This window comes from Chroicocephalus ridibundus, chromosome 6 (assembly GCF_963924245.1).
Source record: "Chroicocephalus ridibundus chromosome 6, bChrRid1.1, whole genome shotgun sequence".
Lineage (NCBI taxonomy): Eukaryota > Metazoa > Chordata > Aves > Charadriiformes > Laridae > Chroicocephalus > Chroicocephalus ridibundus.
Window position 1 is genome coordinate 20,829,015 of NC_086289.1, and position 12,029 is coordinate 20,841,043.

Sequence of the window (12,029 nt, forward strand, 5' to 3'; positions counted from 1 at the left end):
GAATATTCAAACATCACTTACATGTAAGTTAGTACTCCTATAAAAATGTGGAGGTGAACATGCAGCCTGCCTGAAGGAAGCTCTTGGTTTATCCAAGAGCATCAGCCAAGCAAATTGCTGTCACCCACAGCCTTGGCAGCAGGTATGAATGATACTAATATATTATATTGTTTATTTCAGAAGCACTTAAAGACCAGTAAAGAAAGACATTTTTTCCAGGTACTGCACACTTGGAAGACTTATGACAGAAGCTGAGTAGCAGATGCAGTCAGAATAGCCAGTCTGGCCTCAGCTCGGGTTTGGAAGTGTGGTTGGGAGTGGCTTCCCCTTGGAGTACCAGGGACTCTGCAGCCTTGTCTCCCTCATCTCTCTGCTGACTCTCCCAGTTTTTGCAAAGTGGGCTGGAATGTGTTTTGGGAGCTGGAACGAACTGTTACCCTAGTTACAGCATAGTGAACTTCATGCTGTATTCTAGTCTCCGTGGTAGTTAGTCCCTTTATGATCAGTGGGATTTGCACATCTGGAGCAAGCAGTAGACACAAACACTGACATTGAAGCCCATGACTTAATTCAAGAGAAGTCAAGCCCTTCCCAAGTGTACAGACAGATAGCATTTCTGAAATGTATTTTTTGAATGCTTAAAAAAATTTATTTTGCCTCACTATGTACTTCTATAGCCATTTGTTGTAATATCTGAGCACCTCATAACATGAATGGCTGAGGCAGGGGAATATAATTATACATGTTTCTAAGTGAAGAACTGAGGAAAAGAAAGGCAAACAGATTTTTTTTTTTTGACTTAGTGAAGAAAACAGGATTCTTGTGTCTCAGCATAGCGTCCGCTACAGGGCAACGCCGCAGAAAAAAAGGGAGTGCCTAGAAAAGTCTTACTGCAAGTAGGAGCATTCAGAAATTTGCCAAGTAGTGCAGAATGACAAGGAAACTTTTTCCCTGCCAAAACCCATCCAATCATCCAAAAATTTACAACAGTTTAGGAAACAATACAGACAGACTGAGACTGTTCACTTTTGAGGCCACTGAGTCCTCTTTCCTGCTATTGTAGGTTACCATATAGTCCTTTCTACAACTTGGCTAATTATGTACGAGCTATTTAGGTGTTTGTTACAGCCTTTCTCTTACTACAGCTCCTATTGGGAGGCTGTTCCAAATTACAAAAACATTAACTGTTAGAAACTTTCTGCTGATTTCCAGCTTATACGTATGGATAGCCAGTCTGTCTGGATTTGTTCATGTGCTGTCTTTGGCTTGCATGATCTTTTTCTTGTGTTGACGTTTGCCCAGTCGATGCATTCATAAGAAGCATTTGGGCCACCTCTTTATCTGAATTTTGTTAGATTCAAGCAACAAAGCTCTTCCCACAGGCTGCAAGTTCTAGGATAAGGAGATGAGTGAAAGGTCTTTTTACGTCTTTTATATCTGTAAGTGAAAACTGGCAGAAGTCAATCTGTGTAATTGAAGAATTCCTATAAAAATGTGAAAATGTTTTTTCATACACAGTAAAAGGCAGGATCCCTGGCAGGCTGTCAGAAACCATCCTGTCCTCTCGTGTTCATACACTAGGGGGGATCTGGGGTTATTACTGAGTATCTAAGCTGCATTAGTCCCTAGAAGCATTTCAGGTATTAGGGTTGTATAAACACAAGACAAAACTGTTCCTGCCCCAGAATGCCTACAGTCTGAGAAGTGACTTATTATTCCTCTCCTTTGATTTTTCTGGGGGGGCTTTTCAAGGTTCCTTGATGAAGTTCAGGCTCACTCCAGCGTTAACAAGATGAGTGTCCAGAACCTGGCTACAGTGTTTGGACCAAATATATTACGGCCCAAAATGGAAGATCCAGTGACCATGATGGAAGGTAGGTACTATTTGTGTGAGATAACACAACACCTGTGTTTTGGAGCTGTAAGAGTATGATGTTGAAAGTCATACATTCATTGGTAGCTCTATTACATGACTGCACAGTCAGGAACAAGTCAAGCAATCACTTTCATCAGTGCCTGTGAGGAGATGTACCAGTCAGCCTCTGTTATCCCACTCACCGCTGGTTGGGGAGTGTCTATCCCCTCCACCACATGGAAATGCCTCTGCCCTCTTCTACGTTGTTTTGTGAAACTCTCTTTGAACCCACTGCTAAAATGAAAAGTCAGGCGTTCTTCAGGACCGTGCTTAAGTACCAAACTGCTATCATGTAGTATTGGTGCATTTTGGTGGTTAGACAGCTCCCTGTAAAGGACATCCAGTCCACAATGGAACAGGTACTGTCATTTTTGCTGTGACACAGTGGCCATAACTAGGTGTCTTAGAATTGTTGTGGTCTAAGCAGGCTGTGTATGGGTCAGAACTTCACAGAACCTGAGGAATAAGTTGAAAAACACTTAATTTTGGATGTAAAAATCTGAAGCTTGAAAATTATCTACCTCCATATGGGTCAGGAGATGCCCAGGGTATGATCTCTGTCTGGCTGACACTATAGCCCCTCTCCCAGGTGGCACTGGAGCACAACTATTGTCATGCAAGTTTTAGCAGGGTATGTGCATCAAGTTTTGTGGGATCTTGGCAAGCTTGGAAAAAGAATTGATGGATTCATCCAGCATTAGGCACAGGTGGAGATGCTGTGCCCCCAGGATGTCTGAACTCAGCCCTGGCACTGCTCCCTAGCTGTAGGGGACAGCTGACGTGGTGTCTTGTGTGATGGAAATCCTTCACAGAACATCAGCATTATCACATCTTAGCAGCAGCCGTGTCTTTAGCGCTGCACAAGTGACCTCTGAAAGGCACAGCAGATGTGTGCCCCACAGATGGCAACTCACTATAAGGTAACAGGCCAGCTCCAGAGCATGGCCTGACATGCTGTAGTTGTTCAGGGACTCAACCTGACACAGAGATCTGGTCCATATTATTAAGGGTAGATTCTGAGATCTTCCCCTCAAAGTGGGGAAGGTATAAAAACGTGGGGAGGAGGAAAAGGGAGTGCAAGAGCAGATGCTGGGTTATTCAGTATTATGAAGGTGGGGATGGCAGAAACCTCGATCTGTTGTGTGATGCTGTGACTTCCCCTAGTGGCCAGTTGGCCAGCGTTGATAAGAATCTTACAGCCTTGGCCAACAGCATGCTTTTTGTTCAGTTGGTGCAGATGTCAAGTTTGGGTTCAGTTCACCTCAGGCATTTCATTATGCAGTTCAGCTGATGGCAGAGGTGCTTGTACTGCCTGTAGGTGCCCAGGTGCCACAGATGCTGTGGTCTCATGGTCTCTCCTAATCATCAGATAAAAACAATACAGTGACCTGACCTGGAATTCTGTATTACCAGAATTGTAGAAGAACGGGGAACTGGTGACTGGATTTTTAGACTTAATCATTATACTCATAAGCAACAGCAATGGCAGTGTTTTGTTTTATTGTTAGTTGAGGATAGAAGATTGGTTAAATAGAAATAATGGAGAAGTGGAAAGACTCTCAATAAATTTTTTTTAGCTTCAGGGTAAGGTGGATCTGCTGAATCAACTGATAACAGAAAAATACTGCTGCCAGTTCTTAACAAGAAGCACTTTAATTGTGTTTCTCTTCCAATTTAAACCATGAATTTCAAATAGATATATCTGAAGTTTGACAGATGAATTGTTAGGAATGCCCTTATCTTCAGAGTTTTATTTCTCCCCCTGCTTTCACAGACATAAAATAGAAGTTGTAGGTGAGCTCAGTACCTCTTTCTATCAGGCTGAAGCCGCATTATTGAATTCAAGCTCTTATCTTGAACCCCTGAGTATGTTAGTCTTATTCCCTATTTCAGACAATACGTAAAGATAGAATTACATGTTCACTCTTTTTAAGGTTTTCCTCTTTTGTAGAAAGTGCTTTGTATTAGGTTTGGTAAGTGGTGTTCGCTGTTAGTTTATAATGGTCTACTCCACTACTGCCAAACAATGACAACTCATTTATGTGGATTTAAATAATTGCAAGTACTTTCTGTACTTGCTGTACACCCTCTGCAGGTGCACGCATCATACAGATGTCATACTTTCTGCAAGTTTCTCTATACACTGAGTGCAGCAGAAAGCCTCAGCTGAAATTTCTGGTTCTTCTATAAACACTAGCTCTGAGTCTGTTAAGACTGTGAAACTGGATGCAACGTAGTTGTGGAAACCCGCTGGTTTTGGAAGCTGGACAGAGGAGGTGCTTTATCCCAGCGAATAGGTTAGTGTGTTCAGGATCCGGCATGCATCTCTTCACAGGTCTGTGCTGTCCTGCATGGATGCAAACACTGAGATTGATGGCTGGCTCTGAACCCCATGACTTGGTGTGGCCCTGTTTTCCAGGTGTCCTCCTCCTCTGTCATCCTCAAAGGTGTCCTTAAGCATGCACATTTATTAATCATTGCTAGTGATCACCTGTACTCTGCTAGTCAGCTACACTCATGAGCTGGACTGACACCTACATCCTTCACAGTCCCCGTTTCCAGCAAAGGGAACGATTCCTGTCTCTCGCAGTCCTGTACAGAAAGAAAGGCCCAGAGCAGTTGTTTGTGCAGACCCATTGCAGTGCATGGTGGCCACAGGCCTGCCTCACAAGGAGCTCACAGGGCATCTCACAGACACGGGGTGAGTGTCTGAGGTCTTCCATGTCTCATCAACTGCTTGCCTTTTTTTCTCCCCACAGGCACCTCACTAGTTCAGCACCTGATGACAGTGCTGATAAGTGAACAGGGCCGAATTTTTGCTGTTCCCCAGGCAGATGTGCCAGGGAGCCAGCTGGAAATCAGACCTGTTCGTCAGCGCAGTACCGTGGAGTGGATCTCTGAGGAGGACGGGGAGGACAGCAGGTCAGAGAACAGCATTCCCAGCCCCGCTGATTTGCCTTCGAGCAATGCTGTGGCACTAGAGGCCACTCCTGGACCTGCAGTGAAAAACACGCCTTCAGAGCACAGTGGCAAATTGCCACAGCCTGCCACTAGCCCCAGTAAAAAAGTGCAGACGCTGCCTCCGTGGAAATACTCCTTCCGCCAGCAGGGAGCACGGTCTGTGAGTCCAAAGCTGGGCAGCTCATCCTTAGATATCCCCAACCTCTCCTCCAGTGGGAACTGGCTGATGAATGGACTGTACTCCCTCCGAGGCCATCGCCGGACAGCCTCTGGGGAGCGAGTGAAAGACTCGTGTTCTTCCCAGAGACTCTCTACCTATGACAACGTCCCTTCGTCCAGCCTCTCCCTCAGCACACACAGTATGGCCAGCACCACATGGTCTACATCATCGTGTGAAATCTCCGTGATGGACTCGGTCAGCAGCTGCCCAGCCTGCCGGGCCAGTGACTCTTCTGCTTTAAGCTCTCTCAAAACCGAGTGGGTAACTCAGGGCTCGCTGTCTCAGAGTGAGGTCAAGACTGCAGATCTGGAGAACAGCATCGACAGGTTTGACGCATGCAGCAGCAGCAGCAGCGAACAGAGCAACCCGGCTGCAGCTTCCAGAGACTCTCTGAAATGCTCTAAGGCCTTACAGAGCTTGGTGGTGGAGCTAAAGACAGAACTGAGCAAACAGAGGACTGAGTATGAGACTAGTATCAAAAGGTAATGTCATCTGCGGGGGGGGGACAAGGAAGTCGTCTGTCAGCATTACCCCTGTTTGAACACGGGTGTGGGCTACCAAGCGTATCAGGTTCTCAGACCTGGAGTTTGGGGTTGGGAGACAGCAGATTTGGTTCTGTTCTTTCCTCACTACTATCTAAATGCAACTTTTCACTCTCTGATCTAAGAGAATCCAAAAAACGTGATTTCCATCACACAGGGAATTCCAATATTTCACATTCTATGTTTTCACTGGAACTGCACAGGTAATGGCAAAGTCTGCTCTTTCTTGGTGTCCTGAGAGAAACAGCAAAGAAAACATCTTGGAGGGAGGGATTGGGACCCAGGATAGTCAGGCCTCAACAAGGAACTGTGCAGGTGCTGAGATTTGTACCAAATCAGTCTGAAATTCAGGGTTTCTTGCTGCTTTTCCCAACAGAAACATTCTTCAAGAAACTGATCTTGACTGTTCTCTGGGTGGGTTTTTTTGGTTGTGGTGGTGATGCTGCATCTCAGTTACAGCTTTTTCAGCAGCCCTTTGGTGTTGAACTTCTAGAAACCTCGCTTTTGATTTTTGATGTACTTGCAGTGGTCCTTTTGCTCACGTGGCCAGGCACTGACCCAAAGTAGCAGCAAGGTGCTCGTTGTACGGCAGATCCATGAATTGTGTAGTTCTTTTCCCACTCTGATGTTTACTTGCACAACTGCAGCTGCTGGTGCTGTACTGTACATCTGTGCTCACAAAAGTTCCAGTTTTCAGGAGAGATGTGTGTGAGGGCAGGGGCTTAGGAAGTAGAAAGTATTAATAACTAGGAAGTCATAGGTATTCATTTGTGTGAGTTAGTATACGAGGTTTTATGAGTGTAAGTGCTTAATAGAATGACTTTCAGGCAAGTACTCAGAGAAATATGTGCATGAAGTATTGTTGCTTAATATACAGCTATATGCAAAATTGCACACCATCTTATCATACAGAAGAGTCATCACTGGCCTGGGCTCTGCAGCACTGGTACTTTGCACTGAAGAAGGGCTGTAGTCCCATTTCTTACAAATAGTTAAGTTCTCAGCTTTTTTTGTCTGTTAAGGTCATAATTTATACTCCTTCAATTATTAAAACTCTGGTAGCATTTACCTGCCTCAATTTCCAATCAGTATCCCAAACACGGTACCAAAAGCACATATAACTGTTTGTAGGGATTGCATAGCACAGCTTTAGGCTACGTTTGTTGCCTCCTTTTTCTTGTTAAAGTCATTTCCTAAAAACGTATCTGAACTGTGATCTCTTTGAGTGGGCCAGCTGTTAGGGTAGGAATTTCACATGCTACCATCCTGCTTTATTTTATGATTTCCTATGGTGGTGCCTTGGCAACCTCTGCAGCGTCTCTGCCTCCTGCATTGTACTGCCTTGGTGTGTGAAGCTGGAAGGAGATTCGAGCCTTGTAGCAGTTTCAGTTCCCACCTAACATAAAGGCTTACTCCCGCCTTGTTGTGTTCTAGGTAGAAGAGCTGATGAGAACATCACCGCCAGTTGTTCCAACACACCAGCATGGTGTGTTGGAAAAGGTCTGTGAAGGAGGGAGGGATGGTAGTTCATGGCTTATTTTGGTTTTTTTAGACGTCCTCCTGATGCGGAATGGAAGGGAAATGAGGGTATGTGCCTTGCATTTAATTCTGCAGAGCTGCCCTGCCAAGCCTTGTTGCAAGGATCCAGAGTAATAAACAGAAAGGAGAGCAGGCTGCAAAACTTGGAAATGTGTATATGCACAATTTTTCCTGCTGCCAGGGGGAAAGAGATGGCTTTCCACCTCTTATCAGTAAAACTGTTCCAATGGGGCCTTCAGCTGTTGAGATCAGGGACGTCCAGGAAAGACCTGTTCTTCATTCCAGCTGTTGAGCAGTTTCAGGTGCTCCAGTTCTAACACCTGCCTCTCCCCTGCAGCTCGCCAGGGACAGGGCACCCTGGCTGGAGGGGAGGGCTATAAATTGGCCAGGTCTCACAGGGCAAAGTAGCTAAGAGGAAAATGCCTAATGAACTAACAGTTCCATAAAACCAGGCAAGATGCAATCACTGCCTTTTTGTATTAAACAGGATGACTCCAGCTGTTCAGGATTACAGCCCGAAGGATCTTGCTGTCAAGTCTGAGAATTTCAAGCCAAGTTTTTCAGCTCTCAAAAATTTTGCAATGTTTTTACTACATCTGCAGCAATTTACATGTGGAAAAATATGTTCCTTTTGAGACTGCGTGAAAGTCTGCTCCTTTGGAAAGACAGGAGCTAACTAGCAAAGAAGGGAGGCCACTTAGCAGGAAAACTTTGGGCTGCCTCAGTAGCTTTATTTTATCGAAGGTAATTTAGTCCCCAAAAGTAATAATTAGTTCCTTTACAATTGTATGTGTGCTTGTGTGGTTTGCAGAACTACAGTGTGTGTAGCAGGGCATGTTTTAATGAAGGAATATGAGCTTTTTGTTGGCACATACGTAAGCGGAGGGAAAGCAGAGTCGGTATCTGCCTGGGGCAGAGGTAAGGAACACTTGCTGATGGAAAAGCTGTTATTTATCATCATCAACTGCCCGTTTTCTCTCTCTTAGTCAGAGGGAGGCAAGTTTTATGGCCTTCCTGTAACCAGTCTGTTCCAGAGCATTTCTCCCTCAAGGGTAGTATAATTATCAGGCATTCTCTGCTGAGTTTCAGTAATTCAAGTTTACCACCTGGGACTCTTAAGAAACTGGAAGTATCTTGGAGAGGTCTGTTAATGTTGTGTATGAAGAAAGGCACTAAGTACTGTGACCCTATGCAATGCAGAGCATGGACAGCTGGTCTAGGCGCCTGTAGCTGACCCCTAAACTTTGTGGTGGAAAAATTTAAATTGGTAGCTCAGAGCTGTAGGATGTAACAAAAATGTTATAAAAGGTGTGGGGGGGGGGGGGGAGGGGAAGTATCCCGGCTTCAGAAGAGAGAAGGTGATAAAATTGTGCCTTGAATTGAGAGGGACACTTTTTTGCAGAGAAGCTACACGTATCTGTTCACTCAACCAGTGCAGCTGTTGGGCTGCTGGACTTTGTGATCAGGGCACCTGCGTGTGGCTTCCCTAATTTGTTGTGAAAGTTGTGACAATGATCGTAATGTCATCCTAAGCTGCATGTGAAGGAACAGTTTAAGGGGCTGCGCTGCATTGCCTGCATAATTGCCCCTGTCTAAAGATAACCCTTTCATGTTTCACAGGGGAGCCAGGCACTCCTGCTTCAGAGTTGGGTATTATACTGATCAATGAACCTAATAGGTGGTGATTATTTTTTTAATAATTTTTCTAAAGCTAGAGAAGGGACCCTTTTCCTACAAAGAGGCCTAATTTTTAAAATTTCCCTTTCTGAATATTCTAGTGATCATAAATTGCTATCTGGATATAGTCCCTCCTCTCTATTACCACCACTACTCTGTCTTGCAATTAGGAAACATGATGGGGAGGACAGCAAGTGATGGGCCTTCTGCGCTTGTTTCAAATCAAAAAGTCATGAACTTTGTTCTTTGATCTCCTTAGAGAAAAGCATTAGAGCTTTGTGCACAAATTTACGAAGGTCTGTTCTTCAGATTTTTCCTCATATGAAATGTTGTTTTTTGTAAAATGTTGTGCAGTATGAAAAACTTTTATTCCCCCACCCCAATGCCAGTGAAAAACTTTACAGAAAATACCATAAAATGGATGGTAACGAAGGACCGTGACTTCATTCCTACCTGACCTCCACAGATGTTCCTCTGTACTGGATGTCGGTATAGGGAAACACGGTATCGGGATGAAAATAGAGGTTAAAAGATTATTTTGGAATTATATATTTGAAGTCAGGCTGAGGAGTTAATACATCTCCTCAGATGTTCAGGCTGTTGCCCAAGAGTGAGCATTGTTTTGTAAGACTTGAGCATATTTTCTCAAGACACAAGCAGAGGAGGCTCCAGTCTCTGCCTTTAAACTCAACAGTAATGAAACGGCAATTAGTGCCCTCCTTTAGAACTTCCTCTTAGAATGAAGATAACTTATATTTATCGTAGCTATGAGCAGTATTTATCCAGCCACATAAAAAGCTCTTTTTTTTTTCTCCCTCTTTCTCTCCTTTGGTTCTAAGAATTGAAGAAACAAGTGCAGACCTGAGGAAACAAGTGGTTAGATTAGAAGAAGAACTGGACCAAGAACGAAAGAAATACACGATGCTGGAGATAAAGCTGAGGAATTCCGAACGTGCTCGTGAAGATGCTGAGAAGAGGAATCACCTCCTGCAGAAGGAAATGGAAGAGTTTTTTTCAACATTAGGATGTTTAACTGTTGGGAGCCGAAATGCTAAAGTCCCCAAGTAGGACAAGCTGATGTACAGCATAGAAAATTATATTTCTGGCAAAACCAGTGAAAATGCACGTTTTGTTCTGGTATACTCATGTATCATGAGTAATTCTACACTGATTGTGCTCTTGGTGACACTTGCTCTCTTGTCTTTACATGTGCTGTAGTATTTGGGCCAGCTGGGAAAGACTGCGAAGCATAATGCTTGAAAGTTTAGATGTCTGATTGCCAAGAGAGTGGGCACCCTTTTTATCCATAAATTAAAAGGTACTATTCTCCATAGCTGTACTGCTGCCATCTTCGGACTGACTGCACCATCCTTTTGCTGGCTCAAGGACAGTGGAAAGTCCTGCAAGGTGGGTGGGATGGCCAGAACGGATGGACGGGCTGAGCCTGGAGCTGGGGACCTCCTACAACTTGCACTTGGGAAGATGGCGGCAGCCCCAGTGTGTCACCACATTCCATGTGGTTTAGCATATGGATTTAATGAGGTGTTTTTTCTCCCCACTCTCTACATAAAATTTGTTCGAATTTCTTATTCCTTAAAGTGGCGTTATTTTATGAAGATAATGTGAAAACAAGGTCTACAAATGAGCTGAAGACACCACAATCTTGACAAGTCACTAAAATTGTCCTTTACCCACTGAATAGTTCCAGTGTTTCACAAAAATGCAACTTGTTAAAACTGTATGTGAATAATAATCAGATTGGACACACAAATTCCGTGGAACTTTAAATATGCACATTTTGCCGTAGGTACCTGGGTTTGCTGAGCCAAAAAAAGAGCAGAATTAGCTGCAAGAAAAAAAAATCTCGTGAGTTGATATGTACTGATCAGACATCAAGGTAGGAGAAGAAAGATTCTTATCATCAAAACACATCCAATGGCTGAGGGTTTTTTTATCTATAAAACTTTAATAGCAAAACCTATGGTAAGAGAAACTAGTGCAATTGGCAGGGGGGAAAAAGGAGGGGAAGAGGGACTAAAGGGGGTGGGGATCTATATTTAACCTTCCTGGGACAATTTACACTTAACTGCCTTGTAACATTTCTCATGACACCAGCTGATTTATTTTTGTTGTTAGTTCACAGGGAGATGAGGGGACAGGAGGAATATCGCAAACAACCCAGCAGCCTGAGCTCATTACTTCTACTAAAGAAAAATCATGAGAATGAAGCTGTAATTTCCCATAACTAGCTGCTAGGGCTGACTTCCCCTTCAAGGGGACCTTCTTTGAGAAGTTCCACGTAACGTTTGTAGCGCCCTGAGCCATGCGGAGCCTGCACACAGAGAATTGTTTCACCAGATTCAGCTTGCCCTCTGCTCGCCAGCCCAGCACTCACAGCACTGTTCGCTCTGTCTCGGCAGGTATCTTTGACAGCTGAGGCAGCTTGGGAGTCTCCGAGGAGAAAGATTTTTAACAGAAAAGCGCCACGACAACATGAACTGGCTACAGGGAAAGTACAGACTGTAGTGAAGGTTCTTGCTTTACTTAAGTATTTTGAAAAAATGATCTCAATCTGTCTTTTCTTACTAGAGAAGAATATAACTCATTGTCTGTAAATAACCTAGAATGGCTGTTTTACGTACCAGCAGATGGTACGCCTTTCAGTATTGACTCTCTCCTCATCATCTCACAGATATCCAGGTATTTAAACATCTAGAAGTTACCTTGTTTCTACCTCACTGTAACGCTGCTCCTCCCTATAGAAACCCAAACCACTAAAGGGAGCAAAAAGAAACATTTTAACCTTTTTATTCCTGGATAAGACAAGTCAAACAAGGTGGTAAAGTTAATTCAGTTATTTCAAGACATTTTCCCTTCTTCCGAGAATATCCAGCTGCACGGGATTCCTTACTACCCCTGGCGTGAGGCAGCGTGGCACTACCCGAGCGTTCAGCGGGAGCAGCCTGCCACCTGCAGGCACTAGCATCGCCCTTTCCTCTTTTTTCCCACCCTCCCACCTCCCGCCTTGTATCATTACTGACAGTCACAACTGATCCTGCAAGGAATATGATTGCCTGTTTTACCTGGCATCCATTTTATCCTGGCATTCTTATTTTCAGTATCACAAACGCAATGGTATCCACTCAAACCGATTAATAGAACTAACCATTTCCCG

At 44.1% G+C, this 12,029-nt stretch overlaps 1 protein-coding gene across 5 annotated transcripts in view; it reads left to right on the forward strand.

Moving 5' to 3' along the window:
- ARHGAP22 (Rho GTPase activating protein 22) overlaps positions 1 to 10,856 on the forward strand; it is a 158,416-nt gene extending 147,560 nt beyond the window's left edge. For all 5 annotated transcript variants that reach the window (XM_063339200.1, XM_063339202.1, XM_063339201.1 and 2 more), the window contains 3 exons: positions 1,753 to 1,874; positions 4,675 to 5,578; positions 9,694 to 10,856. In XM_063339200.1, coding sequence (XP_063195270.1) covers positions 1,753 to 1,874; positions 4,675 to 5,578; positions 9,694 to 9,922 — 1,255 coding nt within the window. In that variant the 3' untranslated portion in view covers positions 9,923 to 10,856. The remainder of the gene's footprint in view (positions 1 to 1,752; positions 1,875 to 4,674; positions 5,579 to 9,693) is intronic.
- Positions 10,857 to 12,029: the final 1,173 nt, after the last annotated feature.